General features: G+C 31.5%; 1 protein-coding gene across 5 annotated transcripts in view; it reads left to right on the top strand.

Annotated features, from left to right (window-relative positions):
* The window catches only part of LOC145239747 (solute carrier organic anion transporter family member 2A1-like), a 136,648-nt gene that overhangs the window by 54,846 nt on the left and 58,245 nt on the right, over positions 1-23,557 (top strand). For 4 of the 5 annotated variants that reach the window (XM_080103149.1, XM_080103148.1, XM_080103150.1 and 1 more), the window contains exons 2-3: positions 16,081-16,912; positions 21,766-21,852. In XM_080103149.1, coding sequence (XP_079959275.1) covers positions 16,081-16,912; positions 21,766-21,852 — 919 coding nt within the window. Of the gene's footprint in view, positions 1-12,661; positions 12,857-16,080; positions 16,913-21,765; positions 21,853-23,557 lie in introns of all 5 variants that reach the window. The other variant, XM_080103151.1, reaches the window with a different exon arrangement.

Raw genomic sequence — 23,557 nt, forward strand, 5'->3', positions numbered from 1 at the left:
CTGTTAAGCAAGAGACACACCAGCAGGGCAATAATGGTATTAGTGTTGATATTGATCACATTGCTAATAGTATTGACACTGTACCATACGCCAGCTCCAATAAGATCTTAGATAACTTAGGCCGGGTGAACCTATTAAGTTTAGAATTACATTTTTAGAACGAAACGTCTGAAAAAAACTCACGTTCCTGTTAAGAATAATAATACACCTTATGTCCTTAATTGGCAAATAATTGAATAAGTTAAACCTTAAAAAACCTTTACTGCAAACTATATAGGACGGAAGCCTTGTTCGTTATTAAATGTAAAGGTCTCGTACTAAACAAAATGGAGGAGGGTGTGTTACCGCGCATGCATAAAATCTGGTACAAATGTAATTGCTTTAGGATTCTGTAACAATCAACCACTCCCCCTCCGCATTCCTTTTTTACTTAATTTACCTACCTTCCCCTTTCCTTCCCTCCTTACTTTCCTCTTCTGACATCTTTCAAATGTTAAATAATACTTCTATCTAAGACATATCATTTCCTATCCGACCTGACACCCCATGAACTTTTTTGTAATAGTTGTAGTAATCTACGTTTAAATTATGAATATCTTTTGTTTAGGGGTAATAATTTCTACTAGGATGTACTTCCCTTCATTTTTAGACTCACACTGACCTTTAAAACCTGAATATTACTTTGCAGTCTAAATATAAGTGTTTCCCCCTGATGACTGTGTTGATGTAGCCTAATACTATATTGATTTCTTTAATTAAAGGAAAATATCACCTTCATCCATAGAATTTCAATAAATATTTCTCTTTCTCCCTTACAAACTAACTTTTCTTTAATTTCTCTTAAGCTTTATTTTCCCCCTATATACACTACTAGCATTTCAGCCGCGGGTTGCTCGGGTGTTTTGAGGTGTATGCTGGGCAAAATAAAATAAATAAAACAAAAACGGTCAATTTTTTTAATTTGACCCCTAGTATGACCCCTTAACATTTATCCTTTTGGGTTCAAATCAAGTTATTAAGTTAGATCCATGTCCAAGGAACCTATATCTTAAATTTCAAGTGTTTGGATCCCAAATCGTGGGAGGAGTTTGGTAGAGTTCTCAAAGGTCAAATCGTTGAACTTTGCCCCCTTAAACGTCAAATTTCTGGCCGAAAACCGATCACAGATTTTCCCAAATCTCAGTGCCCTGTATATCAAATTTCGAGTCTGTAGCCTGAACATGTACAGAGTTATTGCGAAGGAAAATGTACACAGACACACAGACACAGACACACACACACACGCAAACACACACACGCATACGCACGCGCGCGCGTTCACTATTATAGATACATAGATTACTATTCTTTTAGCCTATGGTTTCTTTAAGATCTTCTATTATAATTACAAATAATCTAATTTATAAAACTCACTATATCTGTGTGTCTGTCTGTCTGTGTGTCTCCATATTTTCAAACTCTATCTCTCCCGAAACTAAAAGTCGCAGAGCGGCGTTAGGGGCCTTAAATGATTCTTATGGGCCGTTCTTTCATAGGTCTTTAGCCGGTTAAAATAGTTTTAAGGGGGCAAAAACGGGTTAAAATTGTGGAAATCGTTATACATTTTGTACAAACATGTTAGTTTATTTTTAATCAGTTCATATGCGTACCACTTTGGTACAGTGGTAACATCACCAGCTTTGAATGCCAGTTTTGCTTTCGGTTTCAATTCTAGGTGATGACGCCCAATTGCTTTTTTTTTTTTTTACTTTTGAAATCACGACTCTATAATAATTTATACGAAATCTGGACAAACTGGAATATCATATTTAAGCGTATTTTACGACTGGGCAAATTTATAATTCATTACTATTATCTGAATGTTATCTTTATTCATACATTTTTTTTTATTTTAGACTCTTTTTTTTTACTTTATATATATATATATATATATATATATATATATATATATATCTTTGTATACTCCTATAAATTCGGGTTTCTTTGGTGTGTATCGATATCCATACTAAAAACCCTTTTTCTATTTATTTAAAAAGAAAATACAATTTTCTTATATCTTGGTTGTGGAATTGCATTCACTAGCAAACGATCTAGCTAATTTGCATATTCTTTTAAATATTCATTTTAATTAATTCCCTATCAGCTGCTTCGGTTTTTTTAATGCGATAATCATCTTCAGTTAACTATTACCTGTAATTATATTCATGCAGATATTCTACATGATTTATACTTGCATAATATTTGTGAAAAAAGTTTATAGTAAACACAAATTTGTTTCCATATATATTTATGTATACGTATATATTTTTGTTAAACAAATCTATCTATCTATATATCTATCTATCTATTTATACTCCTATAAATTCGTTTTTCTTTGTGTTTATCGATATTCATATTAAAAACCATCTTTTCTATTTATTTAAAAAGAAAATGCAATTTTCTTATATATGGATTGTGGAACTGTATTCACTAGCAAAATATCTAGCTAATTTGCATATTCTTTTAAACATTCATTTTAATTAATTCCCTATTAGTTTTTTTCGGTTTTCTTATAGGATGATCATCTAAACGTGTAATTATATTCATGCAGATATTCTACATGATTTATACTTGCATAATATTTGCATAAAACCTTTACAGTAAACAAAAAATTGTTTCCATATATATTTATGTATACGTGTATATTTTTGTTTAATCTATTAGTCTATCTATCTATATATCTATAAAAGTGAACGTGTCTGTGTGTGTCTGCGTGTGTACATTTCCCTACGCAATAACTCTGTCAATTTTTAGTCTACAGACTCGAAATTTGATATACAGGGTACGGAGATTTGAGAAAATCTATGTGGTTGGGTTTCGGACAAAAATTTGGCTGGTAAGGGGTCAAAGTTCAACGATTTGATCTTTGAGAAGTCTACCAAACTCTTCCGACAAATTTGGGTCTAAACACTTGAGATTTTAGATATAGGATCATCGGACATGGATCTAACTTAATAACTTAATTTGAGCCCAAAACCATAAATATTAAGGGGTCATAATAGGGGTTAAAATTTTTAAAAATTGACCGTTTTTTGTTTGTTTGTTTGTTTTTGTTTCTTTTTTTATCAGCATACACCGCCAAACACCTGAGCAACGCCGGGAACCCATGCTAGTATATCTATAAAAGTGAACGTGTCTGTGTGTCTGTCTGTGTACATTTCCCTACACAATAACTTTGTCAATTTTAGTCTGCAGACTCGAAATTTTATATACAGGCTACTGAGATTTGGGAAAATCTATGTGATCCGTTTTTGGTCAGAAATTTGGCTGTTAAGGGGTCAAAGTTCAGCGATTTGACCTTTGAGAACTCTACCAAACTCCTCCGCCAGTTTTGTGTCTAAACACTTGAAATTTTAGATATAGGTTCCTTGGACATGGACCTAACTTAATAACTAGATTTGAGCCCAAAACAATAAATTTAACAGGGGTCAATTTAAAAAAAAAATTTTTAATTTTAAAGGGTCATAATATGGGTCAAAGTTTTTAAAATTTTGACCTCTGCGGTCTCTACCAATTTACTCAGACAATTTCTGGTCTAAACATTTGAAATTTTAAAAAAAGGGTATTCAGAGATAGGGCAAGCTTTTTCATCGGTTTGGGTAGAAAATTTTTAGTTATCAATGTATAAATGCATGTATGTATGTATGTTTGCATGTCTGCCTAAAACTTTCGATAGAGGCGACGGATTTTACCAAGATCAGTATCGTTTTGAAGTTCGGCCTTTCAGACGACAAATATTGAAAATTGGCTAAAAACATTATTATTTTCACCTTCAACTAGGCACTTTTCTACGCGGGAGGGGGCTGCTTTTTTTTCGCCGATATTTTTTAAATATATCCTCTCCTTTCGATTCTCTAGCCTTAATGTAAACATAAGTCACTTCAGGTTTGGCGGTGGTCGTAACCGCAAAACGTCATGTTTTTTTTCGCGGTACGGGTTCAGACCTACTTTCCTACTACCACTTTTTTTTTTTATTCTCGACATACACATCCAAACACCCGGGCAACGCCGGGCTTAATGCTAGTATATATATATATATATATATATATATATATATATATATATATATATATATATATATATATATACTAGCAGTTCAGCCCGGATTTTCACGGGCCCTATGTGCTGTTCATAACTTTATGTGTATATCTATATATATATATTAAAAAGTTTGACTCATCTCCAGGTAACCTACATCTAAAATTTACAGTGTTTAGACCCAAAATTGGCGGAGGAGTTTGCTAAAGTCTGCAAAGATCTACTTTTTCAACTTTGATCTCTTGTCAGCCAAATTTTCTCCCAAAAGTTGATTAAAAAGCTTGCTGCATGCCTATATATCCTTTATGTAAAAGTTCAAATGTTTAGACCAAAATTGATTGAGTAGTTTGGTAGAGACTGCAGAGGTTACTTTTTTTTAAAACTTTAACCCCAATTTTGACCACTTAATAAGTATTGTTTTGGGTTCAAAATCAAATTACAAAGTTTGATCCATGTCCAAGTAACCTACATCTAAAATTTCAAGTGTTTAGACCCAAAATTGGCGGAGGAGTTTGGTAGAGTTTTCAAAGGTCAAATCGTTTATCTTTGACTCCTTGACAGCCAAATTCCTGGCTAAAAACCGATTGAAAAGATTTTCCAAATCTCAATACCCCTTATGTCAAATCTCGAGTCTGTAGACTGAAAATTGACAGAGTAGTTTTGTAAGGAAATACACACACAGAGACAATTTCACTTTTATAGATACATAGATATATCTATAAAAGTGAAATTTTCTTTGTGTGTGTCTGTATGTCTCTGTGTGTATATTTTCCTACCAAACTACTCTGTCAATTTTCTTTCTACAGACTCGAGATTTTACATAAGGGATATTAAGAATTTGGGAAACTCTTTTTTAGCAACAAACGGAAGTTTTGTAAACACGGATTATAAGGAAGCCCAAAATTTCAACGAGTCGAAAAACTGTATGAAAAGGAGGTAGAGGTTCTAGTTTTCTTTCTTTTTTATCCAGACTTGCATCCGTACATTTCTATCCTGAACGTTTGAATCATTTTTACCATTTTTAATTTAATTATTTTTTTTATGTTCCTGTTTTTTAAATATTTTTTTTTAATTATTATTCAAGATATACACTTGTGCCCGATATTATTCATACCCCTCGGATCTTTGGGATTTCTATAAGAATATTGCTCAAACCAGAAGGTAGACAATATTAAAGGGATTTCAAACAATAAATCAAGCATAAGCATTTAATTTAAACTCAACAAATAAATAAATTATGCAAGTTTGAAACATTATACAAAGAAAAACAATAATGGCACTAGTTCAAAATTATTCATACCTCTCTTACTAATAGTCAATAGCATGCCCTTTATTCTTAATAACTGCCTGTAACCGTTTTGGATATTTATCAACAAGGTTTTTACAAGCATCAACACTGATTTTTTACCATTCTTCAATGCAGTAATTCTCCAAATCCCTCAAATTTCTAGGTTTCCGCTTTTTAACCTCAGTTTTCAATATGTGCCAGAGGGTTTCGATAGGGTTCAGGTCGGGACTCTGGCTAGGCCATTCCAAAACATTAATTTGATTATCCTCAAACCATTTCTTGACTACTTTGGCAGTATGTTTTGGATCATTATCCTGTTGAAGGACCCAGTTTGGTCCTAAATGGAGCTTCTCCGCATCCTGTCTAATGTTTTTCTGGAGTATCTCCAAATATTGCTCCTTCTTCATGGTTCCATATATCTTAACCAAACTACCTGGACCACTAGCCGAAAAGGAGCCCCAAAACATTAGGCTACCACCACCATGTTTCACCGTGGGTATGGTGTTCTTTGGGTTGTAAGCTTCTCCTTTCTTCCTCCAAACATAAGAAGCATCCATATGGCCAAACAATTCAATTTTTGTTTCGTCAGTCCACAAAATACTTGAGAAAACGGACTCTGGAGAATTCACATGGATCCTAGCAAACTTTAGACGTGCTGCAAGGTGTTTTCTGGTGTGCAATGGAGTCCTTCTTGGTCTTCTTCCTGTCAGACCATTTTCATGCAGAGTCCTTTGCAATGTTTGCCTTGATATTTTTATGCCAGAAGACTCCAGATTTTCTAAAATGTCCTTAGTAGTGGTGGTTGGATTTGCATTAACACTTCTTACAATATTCCTGGTGGCTCTAGCAGACAGTTTCCTTTTCCTTCCTCTACCAATCAAGTTGTTTGTTGTGTGGTGGCTCTGGAATTTTTTGATGATGCTCTGTACTGTTGCTGTAGAGACCTCAAATTTCTTGGAAATTGACTTGTAACCTTAACTATCCTTATGTGAATTCACAATTTTAGTCCTAAGATCATTACTAAGCTCTTTTTTCTTCCCCATTCTAATAATTTTTATTCTTTTATTGGTTTTCAGTTGATATCATTTTAATTTCTGAAAAATGCAAAAAACGAAATGAAATTAATCAAAGGTGCTATAAAAGCATTCAAAATAAGAATCAAACAGGAAACAAACAGTCAGAAACTCGATTAATACTGAAAAAATAAGGGGTATGATTATTTTTGAACATTGCAGATTTTATAAATAGCTGTATATTTCTTTTATTACAAGTATCCCGAGATTTTAAAATGACGAAAATGATCAGAAGAGGTTTATTAAGAATATGTATCAATATGGACGTAAACAATAAATTCTTACAAAGTTACACCTAATAAACTCAATTTTCAAGGGGGGTATGAATAATATCGGGCACAAGTGTATATATATATATTATTCCTTAATTGGAATTCATTTTTGAGATGAGCATTATATATTAATTTATTTTTATTTCGGACTATTATTCTCATCTTTATTAGTTGTTGTTTTTGATCTTTTATTGGTTTTGTTTATTCACAACGTTTCGGCCAACAATTCCTCTGGCCTTCGTCAGATAGGAACTTCGAATCTCCTAACTGCATTCTCAGCCATCACTGCCATCCGTAGTTGTTGTCGTCTCACCACATCTTGGCCAATTAACCTCTGGCACGCTTTGGGTGGGATTGAAACCGCTATCTTCAGACAATGTTCATCTGGAACTGTAGAGATTCAACGTCTCTATCAACTGCGCCACGGGCCCCGAAGGGCGATCAAGGTTGGATTCTTTATAAATTCTTGGATTCTTTATTTATCTGATCTTCTATAGTCGGGTCCGTACCGATTGGTATATATATTATTCCTTAATTGGAATTCATTTTTGAGATGAGCATTATATATATTAATTTATTTTTATTTCGGACTATTATTCTTATCTTTATTAGTTGTTGTTGTTTTTTTTTTTTTTATCTTTTATTGGCCGAAACGTTGTGAATAAAGAAAACCAAGAAAAGATTAAAAAAAAAAAACCAACTAATAAAGATGAGAATAATAGTCCGAAATAAAAATAAATTAATTATTCGAGATTATATAAAAATTATGTTACGCCGAAAGTTTAACATTCCTGCAAACAAGGATAATATTAAAATCTCACATATAAAAATTATGTTACGCCGAAAGTTTAACATTCCTGCAAACAAGGATAATATTAAAATCTCACATATAAAAATTATGTGAAACTTGTAATCTAAAAAAAAAGTAGAAATATTTTTTGCTATTATAATTTTTTAAAATGTGAAAATATAAAATAAACAATGCTTAATTCAGTGATAATATCGGTAGAAATTAATTTTTCTTCTAGTTATATCGAATTCATTAATACGGATTTTAGGGGATTTTTTCGTAATGTTTCTGTAAAAATTAAATAACTTTTTATAATTGTTATAATTTACGATGCTTTATTTTCATAAAAAAATAAATAAATTCATTAATTTTTTTTACCACATAACTTTAGACAAAATAATAAATTTCCACTAAGATGTAAATAAAAAAAAAATGGGTTCATTATATTCCGTGATCATTATTTGCTAAATACTGAAAATTTCATTAAAATTGGTTAATTTTCTGATTTTTGCTGAATTTTTAAGTAAGGGGGGGGGTCAAAATGTTTATACATTTTGAGCATCAGCATTCATTTTGCACGTACCTAGTAATTATTATGTCAATTTTTAATGTATTTCGCCCTTAAGTCATCAGAAGAAACAGAACTCATCAATTTCAAAAGAAAATAAAGAAATATGGGCATGATTACAAAATCCGAAAATCGGAAGAGAAGTTGCAATTGTTTTTCTTTTAGTTGCACCATCTTTGAATTCTCTTTCGATCGTCACATTTTGTGATAATGTCCATTTCCTTTATCTTATTTTGAAGTTGATAAGTTCCTTTTCTTCTGATGAGTTAAGGGCAGAATTAATTTTAAAATTGGAATAGTAATTACATGAATGACTCCGCGCTACGAAACAGGTGCTGTCAAGAATTGAAAATTTCAAAATACTTAAAACTGTAAGTCGGGCAAAATCTTGAAATTTGGAATATAGACTTTTGTTATATATATATATATATATGGAATATAGACTTTTGTTATATATATATATATATATATATATATATATATATATATGTGTGTGTGTGTGTGTGTGTGTGTGTGTGTGTGTGTGTGTGTGTGTGTATTATCTTAAGATGTGTCCTTCAAACTGAGCATTATGTTATTTTTACCTATATATAAGACCTTGTTCAGCATCCAAACTGGCAGTCTCATTAACTTTTATCCTCGAGTGGCTTTTCGCATTGGTAAGTGCTGACACATTAGTATAAAAGATAAAATAAAAGCGATGAAAATGACAAAATAAATTTTCGATGAATTAATGTTTTGACTTTTGTGTGTGTGTGTGTGTGTGTGTGTGTGTTTACTAGGAGTCATCGCTTATCAAGGCCCAGAGGCCACTCGAGGATAAGGGTTAATGAGCGACCACCATGATAATGGAAACTGGTAAAAATGATTATTTACGAGGACGGCTCAACGAAACCTTGTTTAACTTGACTTGAAAACGACCATGTTATAGTCGGTTGAGAAGCAGCCTCGTCGTATTGTGTTCCATAGACATGTAGTTATAGGAACGAAGCTTTGCTCATTGAATTTTTGTTTAGTTTTAGGTAAAGGAAATTGTTGGCAGTGGTTGTGGCTAGGCGAGTATTTGCAGTAAATGTTTTCCAGCAGGAGGGGCATACGATCGAAGCTTAGTCGAGTACCTGCCATGAAAATAACGATAAAGCAGAGACGCTATGTCTCTTCTGTGAGAAAGGAGTAGCAGGGCTATAATTATATCTTTTTTTATTTAAATACGTTAGATTCTTTTTATAAGAGAAACTACATTTTAAGAAAAAGATAATCAAAAAAAGACCATAGAAATAAAGTTTAAAAACTGTTATTACATTTTTAGTTCTTCACTAATAAAAATGAAAGGGGAAAAATCCCATTAAAGTAATTGCTAGTGGACAGCGAATGTTTTTTTGTCACGTCCATTGTCATAAAGCTGAAAGATGTCTGACAACACGATTTTTTAGCGTCCCGCCTTTCTTTCGTTCTTTTGTCGATCCTTATGGCCTCCCATAGTAACAATTATTCAACTGTTTTCTTTCTTGTTAATAAGATCCTCTGCCTCAGAAGATAAGTAGAATTTTTTTCTTTCTGCATTGTGAATAATTTCAGTGGACTTTTAATTTGATTGCTATGTTGTTAGAGATCCTACTGCGTCGTCCATCTTGAATATATTTTGAAAGGAGTTTCACCGTGGGGGGTGAAATCTTCTTAGTTGCATCAAAATAGACTTTCGGTCAATCGGTTCGTCCGTGCGTTGGTCTGTCGCGCTTTGGTGGAATAGCATTTGCATTTGCATTGCATTATGCCCTGATTGTATGGGCACATCTCAAGAATATTGTTTTCTATTTACAAAATGGCCGATCGCATATAATTTCATATTTTCCTGTAAACAAGGCAATAGTCATGACCTCCGTTACAGTTCCTGTATGGTGGTTGCACGTGCAATTTTGAAGCAAGAGCTGCGCAATACTAACTGCACATCTCTTGAGTCGGCACTACCTGATCCTGCTGGCAATAAGAAATCAAGACGATTTTTAAAAAAAACGCCAAGATAAGCCGAGAGCACATGCAGCACCTGGTATTTCCGAATGAAACACGACAACATACAAACACACACACGCACACACACACACACACATGCAAATATATATGCATACATATGTGTATATATATATATATATGCATGTATTTATATACATGTATTTATATACATGTATTTATATATGTATGCGAACACACCACGCTCGAACATATGCTCTCATACCCATGCACTAACGAATACATATGAAAAGCTCTTCGCATATATATATATATATATATATATATATATATATATATATATATATATATATATAGGGAGAGAGAGAGATAGAGAGAGGGAGAGAGAGAGAATTATAAAATATATATGGCAATTAAGCTACACAGAATATTCCGCGTTTCATCCATGCCTGACGAATCCTAGCGTGGATGAAACGCGGAATATTCTGTGTAGCTTAATTGCTATATATATTTTATAATTTACTACCAAGCTCTACCTATGTATTGCGCACTGTTGAAGTAAATACTTAAAGTTTACGCGTAAATTATACTTTCGTATATTAATTTGTGATTAGTAGTCATATATATATATTAGTTGTAATACAAAGCAAAAGGGGAGACAACCGAGACAGCAAAACTGAAGTTGGCCTGCAGGATGCTATATATATATATACAAGTGTAGGTATATTTGGACATATTTGATTAGTTTGATTATGTAGGTTCTTTTCTACTAATTCTCATTAAATGTTAACCATAGAATAGTATTTTAATCTTCAAAAAGCCTACAAATTTTCATGTAGTTTCGTCGTTCTTCCTTGGCGGAAGCCAGTTCAACTCGCTTAGGGTGAATGCTGCTGCATATATCAAGTTATATACATACTGCAAAGTTCTTATTGATGAGCTTGAACAAATGAATTTTTATATAAGCATTCAAATTTTGTTTATTGACAGCTGAATACTTAGAAGCGCCCACTAGACGGCCTAGTTTCGACTTGCCTACCTATCCATACCGAAAAGCTGTAACACAGTAGGTCTGTGAATATATATATATATATATATATATATATATATATATATATATATATATATATATGCACAGCTTTTATAATTGAATTGAAATACGAGAAAAACCCCTCTGTGGATTAACCTACGTTTCGACGATGTAAATCTTCTCATCAGGGGTTCACCAATCAGAGTGTTGAACCCCCTGATGAAACGGTTTACATCATCAAAACGTACATTAACTTGCGTAGGGTTTTTCTTATGGGTATATAATTTCACACACACACACACACATACATACATACATACATATATATATATATATATATATATATATATATATATATACACACACTGCGTATACAATTATAAGCAATTTTAATATTTAAGGAACGGGTGAATAAAAATCCATGAAACTTTGAGAAACTGCTTACAATACTATTCAGCTACCCCAGTCAGAAAATAAAAGTATTTAAAGCAGTATTAGCGAAACTATGGCAGAAGATAGGAATATCTGTTGATTTCAGTGTGTCAAGTTATTTACGAGGTTGAGAAAAAGCACAATATACCCATAACTTGTTTATTGAAATAATTTTCAAACATTAAATGAACTAGGAAAAATGCTTGGAGCACAATAACTATGCAGCAATTTTTCCGTTGACATAATTAGTAGGAGATATGCAGGGGGGGGTTATGAATGACTTTTAAAAGAGGTTGGTCCACAGAATTAGTCAAATTTGTGTTTTCCTTATTCCTCGCGATACCTCTTGGAGAGCATCCCACAACTCATCTTTGCTATTAAATTGGCGCCCATTTGCGTAGAGACGTCGCTTCATGATACTCCAAAGGTTCTCAATTGGGTTCAAATCTGGTGAATTTGCAGGGCACTCCATCTTCCGTAGCCCAGAGAACCCCAGTTGCTGCAAACACTCTTTGCTTTTGTTTGCTGCATGCAAGGGAGCATTATCCTGCATAAAAATAATGGTTCTTCTGAACGTCAACTTTTGCTTCTTCAGCCATGGTTCAAAGTGCTCCTTCAGAAAAGCTACGTAAGCATTTGAATTTGACGTCACTTTTACGCCTTCTGGGACTCTCTATGGGCTAACTAAAGTACCTCCGATAATTCCAGCCCAAATCATTATCCCATCACAACCTTGTTAGCGTCTTAAACACTGATGACGATGTCGTCCATCTAGGACCCATCCTTTGATCTAGCCACCTGGGCCATCAAGAGTGACACGCACTTCATCCGCAAACAAAACTTTGGAAAAATCCATTTTCATGTTGTCCTCTGCCAATTTCAATAGGTTTTGTATGTGATGTTGCTTTAATGGAGGCTTTGCCATAGGCTGAACAGACTGTGCGACATCGAGTACTTTTTGAGAAATTCTTCAATCCGGCTTGGTCAAAAACTTCTCGACTTGTCTTAACGACTCCACGTTTAATTTGGAGTAGAGAACGGCGTGAAACAACTCTAAATTTACCTTCATCAACTCTCTTACGTACCTTTGTAGGATTCTTCACAGTTTGATGATACCTTCCTATCATTTTCGATATTTCGATAGTAGTTTTACCTTTTGCTAGCTTTTCAGAACTAATCAAACTACGTTTATGACTTATTTTATTGACGAAACAAACTGCCTTGTTAATAATTTGACACACCTCAAATACTGTGGATTCAGCAATATACTTTACATTGCGCGGAACAGTCTGAAAATTTCACAGTGCGCACAGCTCAGCATTGCCAACGTTTCCGAAGCTTTCGATACGAAACTACGGGTAAGTTTCTAAAACTGGTAAAAAATGTTATCTCCTTAATAATTTGACACGCAGTATATATATATATATATATATATATATATATATATATATATATATATATGTTGTTTTGATAAAATATGCTTTTTGAAATATATTTTACTTTTTGTGCATACCAATCCTTTTTGTTTAGAATCTCAATGTATGTTAAATACAACAGCAGAGCATATATAAAAGAATGACAGTATAGTTACATTCCAAGGTCCAAATAATTATATTTTTAATGCAAAACAGCTCTTCTTACATGTTAAAATTCCGGTGCGGTTATTATTATGTCAATAATGTTTCTTTTCGTGCATATACTCTTCAGAAAAATTAGAAATTCTTTGCTTAGATAGAAAAAATGCAAGACGCTATATTACTGCAAGAAGATAAAAGATCATAGAAGACTCAACGCCGTGTGTTTCTTCCGGTAGCCATCTTTGTTCGTGTTGTAAAGCTAGACAAGTTTTATCAAACGTATGAATTAAAGTGTTTTGAAAAAGAATTTAATTCTACAGAGAAATTATTTATTATTATCCTTACTATTATTTTGTTTATCTAATTTTTTTCTGTAATTTCTAAACTAGGTTATATCTAAAGACGGTTTACATCCGTTGAAAATACGAAACTAATTCTTTACATTTTTTCCTGTACTGTTAGATTGTTTCTTAATTTACTAATAGTTTATATACTAATATTTAATTAAACATTCATATTATTTTACACTAGCAGTTCGGCCGGTCTTTACTCGAATTCTATGTACTTAACTTTATGTGCATATGTATATATATATATTAAAAATGTGGACTCATGTCCAGGTAATCTACATCTAAAATTTCAAGTTTTTTAGACCCAAAATTGGCAGAGAAGTTTGATAGAGTATGCAAAGGTCAACTGTTTAAAATTTGACGGCTTGGCAGCAAAATTTTCGATTAAAAAGCTTTCTGCATGTCTGAATACCATTTATATAAAATTTCAAATGTTTAGCCCCAAAATTGGCTTAGTAGTTTGTTAGAGACTGCAAAGGTCAAATCTTTTTAACTTTTACTGCTTGGAAGCCAAATTTTCGGCTAAAAACCGATTAAAAAGCTTGCCCTCTGTCTGAATACACTTTATGTAAAATTTCAAATGTTTAGACCAAAAATTGGCTGAATAATTTAATAGACACCGCAGAAGTTACAATTTTCTTAACTTTAACCCAAATTTTGACCCCTTAACATTTACTGTTTCGGGCTCAAATAAAATTACAAAGTTTGATCCATGTCCAAGTAACCTACATCTAAAATTTCAAAATTGACGGAGTTTGGTAGAGTTTTCAAAAGTCAAATCGTTGAACTTTGACTCCTTGACAGCCAAATTTCTGGTCGAAAACCGATTAAAAAGATTTTCCAAATCTCAATATCCCCCTATGTAATATCTCAAGTCTGTAAACAGAAAATTGACGGAGTACATTGGTAGGAAAATGTGCACATACTGACAGATACACACATAGACAATTTCATTTTTATAGATACTCTAGTTCAGCTCGGCTTTGATCGGGTTCTATGTACTGTTTATACGTTTATGTGCAAATGTATATATTAAAAAGTGTGCATATGTAGGAAATGTGGGAATGTAGGTTAACATTCCTTTTGTAAACAAAGGAAAAAGTTTTGGACACGCATTTCCAGAACACGTGAAAGAAGACACATGTTTTAACATGTGTATGACGTCATGGAAAATGGGAAGTTCTCGATATAGTTAGAAACTTTAGAGTTCAGCAGAAAAAATGAGAGAGAGTCTGAGAGAGTCTGAGGACGACAGACGACAGTCCAGACATGGGTTTTCGAACGTCTAGAAGCGAGACGGTCACTTTTGAAACTTAGAATGTGAAGCTTTGAATTCTTGACTCAGAAAACCACGACCGGTCGGGAGAAGAAATAAACCCATCATGTGTTTTTATAAACGTCGTCTTTGTGTTGTAATTCTACCAAAAGGTAAAGTGAAAATTGTTATTGTATGTCTTGTATATCATGTGTTTTAAAATGTCTTTACATACACGTCTCGACATCTCATATCTACAATGTGAACACTAAGACTGTCTGAAGACTGTCTCCTCACTCTAAGAGCTTCTACACTTCTAAGTATTAACATTTAATATATATGAATTTTTTTATAACACGAACAATCTCTCTCTCTCTCTCTCTCTCTCTCTCTCTCTCTCTCTCTCTCTCTCTCTCTCTAAGACACAACAAATCTCCTAATAAGACTCACACTTTTAAAAAGTCCTAACAACAAAACGAACAATAACAACAAGAAAGATAACAACGAATATAACAACAACTAACAACAATAATAGTAATAATAATAATAATAATAATAATAATAATAATAATAATAATATAACAAACATTCATTTTCTTTTTCATTTATTCAAGCATTCATTTTCTTCTATATTTTTTTAACTTTTACTTTCTTTTTTATTTATTTAAACATTCGTTATATTTACATTCATTTTAATATTTATTTTCTTTTTCATTCATTTAAACATATATTCATATTAACATTTATTTAAACATTCATATCTTTTCATTTATTTAAACATTCATTTTCTTTTTATTTATTTAAACATTCATTTTTTCTTTTTATTTAAACATTCCTTTCCTTTTTCATTTATATAAACATACATCTTATTTTCATTTATATAAACGTTCATTATCTTTTGTATTTATATTAATATTCATTTTCTCTTTCATTCATATAAACATTCATTTTGATTTTCATTCATTTAAGCATTTCATTGTCTTTTTCATTTATTCAAACATTCATTATTTTTTTTCGTTTATTTAAGCATTATTTTTCTTTTACATTTACTTACTTTTTACCGAAATCATATTTTACTTTCCGTATAATTATTTCTGTAAATATTTTCAAGTAAATAAATATATGTATTAGAAGAAATGATGTAAATAAACATGTGTATGTTTTTTTTGTAAATCTGTAAATAGACATATTTCAAAAAGAAAAAGGTAATAATTTCCGAATATCCTTAAGCGATGAGTTACATTTCGTCGGGATATGCAAATTAAGTAAAACCGTTTAAATCTCTGGAGTTTCAAAACCGGAAGTTGCTTGGATCGGTAAATCGATATGATCGTTATAACTTTATATTACTCTAGATTACATATCTGAATATCTTCTTTTTTTTTTTTTAATTTTTTTAGATGTCTTCGTCGTATAATGACCAGCCGCACCCGTGCAGTTCATCCAGAAACAAGCGAAGTGTGTATCTGATAAAGCCAATTGAACAGCACGTAAACATGGCATACGAAAACGATCCGGAAGAATCAGCACTTCCTCCACCGAATGCCACACTCACACAACTATCCCCATCGCCAGCGTCAGCACCAAAAGAGTGGCAAGAAACAGGCGAATGTGGAATTGGTACATGCAAGCCAAAGTTGATGCAGACCTGTGCGAATCTTGCTTGTTTCACGGCCTGCTACAGCATGGCGGCTTTGATTACGCAGACGTTAAACGTCTACCTCAGCTCGCAGATCACTTCCGTCGAGAAACAGTTCGGCTTCAGCAGCTCCCAAGTCGGGATCATCATGAGCGGAAACGACATCGGCTTTCTGGTCACCGTCCTGTTCGTAAGTCACTTCGCGAGCAAGAGTCATATCCCGCGATGCCTGGGCAACTCGACGTTTCTCTTCGGAGTGTCGGGAATCGCCTGCTGCTTGACGTTCTTCCTCGACTACGCACCCGATGACCAGGTCAGTCTCACCAAAGACACGACATCGGTAACTTTTCAAAAAACCGTGGATTACCTGCTGTGCAACGAAACGGTTAATGGGGTTAAACGATTAAAAAATGATTCCCTCGAATGCAGCGAGAAGGGTGTGCAGAACCAGGCGAGTCGAACAAGAAGTGCCTTCGTTATATTCATGGTCGGGATGCTGCTACAAGGTGTCGCAAAGTCCCCACGCACCTCGTTGATTACGTCTTATATCGACAATAACCTTGCAGATAAAAACAAAACCGGAATGTACATAGGTAAGTTGATTGGTTGGTTGGTTGGTTGGTTGGTTGTTTTTGTTTTACAGCATATCAACCCTTTTCGGATTATTTAATGCCGAATCCAAAGATTTTGAAGAAAAAATTTTTTAATAGAATATATTTGTTGTTTTCACGTCGGTTTCTATTTAACCCATAGTTGGGACCCTAACAGGTACTACCACTCCGGGTCAGAGTGGACCTGGGAGCAATGGTAATTAAAGGGTGGCTCCACACTCCCCAAAGCCCACACGCTGGGGCCTCACCACTGGATATAGTTTAAGGTCATATCCAGGACCCCCATTGAGGGACTTTTACCCTCTGCAGGGGGGGGGGGCAGTCAGCGTATTCTAATGCCCCACTGAACAGGGCCACATAGGTAAGTAAATCAATGTCAATAATCTGTCTCCGTGCCTCTGTTTCTATATCGACATGGAGCCACAGTAAACTCCTGAAAAACTATATTTATATATTTATACACTCGGAATTTATATACACCGCATTTGTCGATAACATATTCTTCACTGGTATTTAAAAAGAAAAAAATCATCACACTTTTTCCCTTTTAACAAAAATAAGGAACTTTCCTAGCATTTGATTGTCATAACCTATCACATCCTTTTTTTTTTTTTTTTTTTACACAGTGATCACCACTTATCAAGGCCCGGAAGCCACTCAGGGATAAGGGTTATTGCAAGTACATCACGTTAGTGAGGAGATTTTATGAAGTGTTTAATTAGGGGGGTGGTTCATTAGGAATTTGTTAACATTAGACTTGAAGACATCCAAGTTGTAGTCCGGAGGGAAGCAGGCAGACGGAACAGAGTTCCACAGGCGTGCATCCTTTTCGAAAATCTAACTTTCAAGCTCATCTATGTAGCACTCATAGGTCATATTTGTATGGTACTTAATAAATGATACAAATATATAGTACTTAATAAAATATTACAAATGCACAGTACTTAATAAGTTATAAACATGTATAGTACTAAATTAATTATACGCATGTATGGCACTTAATAAATTATACATATGTATAGTACTTAATTATATAACTGTATACTACTTTATAAATTATATAAATTTACGCACTTACAAATTATACATATTTATTGTACTTAACTAATTATACATATGTATGGTATGAAATAAATACTAAAAATGTATGTTACTTAATAAAGTATACATATATATGATATTTAATTAATTATATAAATGCATACTACTTAATTATTTATATATAATAATAGTACCCACGAAGTATGCAAATGTATGGTACTTAATAAATTATACAAATGTATGGTATTTAATAAATAATACAAATGAATAGTACTTATTAAATAATAACAATGAATGGTACTTATTGAATAATAACAATGAATGGCACTTATTAAATAATAACAATGAATGGTACTTAACAAATAATAAAAATGTATGGTATTTATAAATAATACAAATGAACGGGACTTATTAAATAATAACAATGTATGGGACTTAACAAATAATACAAATGTATGGTACTTAATAAATTGTACAAATGTATGGTACTTAATAAATTGTACAAATGTATGGTACTTAATAAATAATACAAACGTATGGTATTTAATAAATAATACAAATGTATGGTATTAAATAAATTATACAAATGTATGGTAGTAAATTAATTTTATATATGTGTGGTACTTAATAAATTGTACAAATGTATGTTACTTAATACAGTATACAAGCGTTTGTACTTAAGAAATAATAGAAATGAATGGTACTTAATACATTGTACACGTGTATGGTACTTAATAAATAATACAAATGTAGGGTAATTAATAAATAATACAAATGTAGGGTAATTAATAAATAAGAAAAATGTATGGTACTAAATAAATTTTATATATGTATGGTACTTAATAAATTGTACAAATCTATGGTACTTAATAGAGTATACAAGCGTGTGGTACTTAATAAATAATACAAATGAATGGTACTTAATAAACAATACAAATGAATGGTACTTAAAAATAATACACATTTATGGTACTTAAAAATAATACACATTTATGGTACTTAATAAATTTTATATATGTATGGTACTAAGTAAATAATACAAAAGTAGGGTAAGTAATAAATAATACAAATGAATGGTACTTAATGAATAATACAAATGAATGGTACTTAATGAATAATACAAATGAATAGTACTTAATGAATAATACAAATAAATGGTACTTAATGAATAATACAAATGAATGGTACTTAATGAATAATACAAATGAATGGTACTTAATGAATAATACAAATGAATGGTACTTAATGAATAATACAAATGAATGGTACTTAATAAATAATACAAATGAATGGTATTTAATAAATAATACACATTGATGGTACTTAATAAATTGTATTTAATAAATAATACAAATGAATGGTATTTAATAAATAATACAAATGAATGGTATTTAATAAATAATACAGATGAATGGTACTTAATAAATAATACAAATGAATTTTACTTTATAAATAATACAAATGAATAGTACTTAATAAATAATACAAATGAATAGTACTTAATAAATAATACAAATAAATTTTACTTTATAAATAATACAAATGAATAGTACTTAATAAATAATACAAATAAATTGTACTTAATAAATAATACAAATGTATGGTACTTAATAAATAATACAAATGAATATTACTTAATAAATAATACAAATGAATTTTACTTTATAAATAATACAAATGAATAGTACTTAATAAATAATACAAATGAATGGTACTTAACAAATAATACAAATGAATAGTACTTAATATATAATACAAATGGATTTAACTTTATAAATAATATAAATGAATAGTACTTAATAAATAATACAAATGAATGGTACTTAATAAATAATACAAATGAATGGTACTTTATAAATAATACAAATGAATAGTACTTAATAAATAATACAAATAAATTGTACTTAATAAATAATACAAATGTATGGTACTTAATAAATAATACAAATGAATATTACTTAATAAATAATACAAATGAATTTTACTTTATAAATAATACAAATGAATAGTACTTAATAAATAATACAAATGAATGGTACTTAACAAATAATACAAATGAATAGTACTTAATATATAATACAAATGGATTTAACTTTATAAATAATACAAATGAATAGTACTTTATAAATAATATAAATGAATAGTACTTAATAAATAATACAAATGAATGGTACTTAACAAATAATACAAATGAATAGTACTTAATATATAATACAAATGGATTTAACTTTATAAATAATATAAATGAATAGTACTTAATAAATAATACAAATGAATGCTACTTAATAAATAATACAAATGAATTTTACTTAATAAATAATACAAATGAATTTTACTTAATAAATAATACAAATAAATTGTACTTAATAAATAATACAAATGAATGGTATTTAATAAATAATACAAATGAATATTACTTAATAAATAATACAAATGAATGGTACTTAATAAATAATACAAATAAATGGTACTTAATAAATAATACAAATGAATGGTACTTTATAAATAATACAAATGAATGGTATTTAATAAATAATACAAATGAATGGTACTTAATAAATAATACAAATGAATGGTACTTAATAAATAATACAAATGAATGGTATTTAATAAATAATACAAATGAATGGTACTTTATAAATAATACAAATGAATGGTATTTAATAAATAATACAAATGAATGGTACTTTATAAATAATACAAATGAATGGTATTTAATAAATAATACAAATGAATGGTACTTTATAAATAATACAAATGAATGGTAGTTAATAAATAATACAAATTAATAGTACTTAATAAATAATACAAATGAATGGTATTTAATAAATAATACAAATGAATAGTACTTAATAAATAATACAAATGAATGGTACTTAAATAATGTACATTTATGGTACTTAATAAATAATACACATTGCTGGTACTTAATAAATTGTACACATGCATGGTACTTAATAAATTTCATATACGTATTGTACTCAATAAATTATAAAACTGTATAGTACTTAATAAATAATACACTTGTATAATACTGGTTTATTCAATAAACAGAATCAATGGAAAAATGTATTCCATCATTTGATAACACTGATGTATTTGTTTATAAAACTTTATGCTCCACATACTATTTGATCATGCTCAGTGGAAATGATATTTTAATTTTAAGCATGGGAGTCTAAAAAATGCTATTCCAAAAAATGCCACTTGAAACTTAAGCATGACAGACTATATAAAATACTATTCTCTTTTTAAGTATGACAGCCCAAAGAAAATACTACTTCAAAATTGAGCGTGACAGACTAACGAAAATACTATTCCAAACTTAAGCATTGCAAACCAACAAAAATGCTATTCCAAACTTAAGCATGACAAACTAACAAAAATACTATACCAAACTTAAGTATGACAGACTATACAAAATACTATTTCATCTTTAAACATGACAGACTAAAGAAAATGCCATTTCAAACTTAAGTGTGACAGAGCAATGAAAATACTATTTAAACTTAAGCATGACAGACCACAGAAAATGCAATTTCAAACATTAGTATGACTAAAGAAAATTCTATTTAAAACTTAAGCATGACACACAATTGAAAATGATATTAAAAATGTAAGTATGACAGAGAAAGCGATGAACAAAATCTCTTCTGCGTGCATCTTGAAATATTAAGTAATTTTGTTTTTATTTTCTTCACAAATATATAATTTTCATATTTCTATGTGATATAAATTATTGACGTCATTTGAACTATCGCTAACGTTAACTCTGTCATTACCTTTCTTTTTAGGTATCATCACTTCAGCGGCAATCTTTGGACCTGCCATTGCATTCCTCATGAGTGGAGTATTCAGTAAAATACCTGTTGATTTAAAAGGTTCCACTTTTTTCTTTTTTTTTTTTCTTTTTTACATAGGCATCACCACTTATCAAGGCCCAGATACCACTCGAGGATAAAGGTTAAGAGTGTACAGTAGCCAATTGGACACTATAGTAATCGTTAGTAATGGAAATTCGGTAAATTTGTTAACTTAAGTGGAACGGCTCATCAAGAACTTGCTTACATTGGACTTGAAGACAACCATATTGTAGTCAGCTGGAAAGCAGGAAAACGGAAGACAATTCCACAGCCGTGCAGTTCTAAGAAAGAAGCTTTGTTCATGGAATCTATGTTTAGGTTTAGACACAGATAAAGAGTGGGGGGGGAATTATTGATAGTGTTTTCAGCTAGACGAGTGTTTCTTGTGAAAATTTGGCGAGGGGGGACCATAGATTGAAGCTCAGTCGAACACTTTCCATGAAAATAACGATAAAGCAGAGACAAACTCGCAACATTTCTTCTGTGAGATAGAGGTTGCAGCGAAGAGAAAAGGACATCTCCTACGAGACTACAAAGTCTATTTTGAACCCTATCAAGGCAGGACAAGTCCTTTCTAGCAGCTCCTGCCCAGATGTGGCAGCAGTACTCCATCCTTGGACGTACCTGACTCTTATATAGATAGAGAATTGCATCAGCAGTGAGATATCTACTGAATCTATAGAAGGATCCCACCATTTATCCAGCGACCTTGGCAACAGATTTGATGTACGTGTTCTATTTCAGATCAGGAGTAAAGGTCAGGCCCAGAAGCTTGTCAAAACATGAGGCCTCCCCAAGACGAGAGCCATTCATTTCAATTGATGCCAGATGGGGATCAGAACGTTGATGATGTAAAGATAGAAGCTTAGTTTTAGATGCATTAAAAGTAACCAGCCACTCCTTTCCCCATTGTACCACGTGCTCAAGATCAGAGGAGAGAGAATCGGAGAGAACTTGGTCGTTTACTGTCTTAGATGTGCTACCATAGATGGTAGTGTCATCAGCATAAATGTCTACGAATAATGTAAGGATTTAATTAATTATTTATCTTTTGATAATGTAATAATTTTATAATAGTTTTTATAATTTTATAATCAAATTATTTATCTTTTTACTTGGGGTTTCAACGTTTATCAAGGCTAACCTAGGACAAGGGTTAATTAGTATTAGATAAACGGTGACACAGCACCATGATGATCAGTAATCATATGACTTGGGTGAGGTCTAATTATATAAGAGGACACCTTCACAAAAACTTATTTACATTAGACTTGAAAACGACCATGCTATAGTTAACTGGAAAGCAGTCCCACAGTATTGTGTTTCACGGACGGACTGTTTTAGGAAACAAACTCTGCTCATAGAATTTTCGTTTAGTTTTAGGCACCGATAGAGAGTGGGGAAAATTGTAGATGATTGTTGTAATTTGACAAGTATTTGTTGTGAAAGTTTTGCAAGTGGAAGGGAACATAGATTGAAGCTCAGTCGAGCACCTACCATAAAAGCAATGATAGAGCAGTGATAGACTCGTAACATATCTTGTGTGAGAAAGAAGAAGTAGGAAGTTGAAAAGGTCCTTGCCCACTAGATTTCAAAGATGGTATATTTTTAAAAAAACGTTTTAATGATGGCGTATTTGAAATTTGGCTAGCTTTCTAATTACATTTTAATTGCCTTCGTATTTAATGATTTTTTTAGTGCGTTATTTTGAAGCGTTTCCAAT

The sequence above is a fragment of the Euprymna scolopes genome, chromosome 19 (genome assembly GCF_053919585.1).
Source record: "Euprymna scolopes isolate OS-2025 chromosome 19, ASM5391958v1, whole genome shotgun sequence".
In the NCBI taxonomy this organism is placed as follows: Eukaryota; Metazoa; Mollusca; class Cephalopoda; order Sepiida; family Sepiolidae; genus Euprymna; species Euprymna scolopes.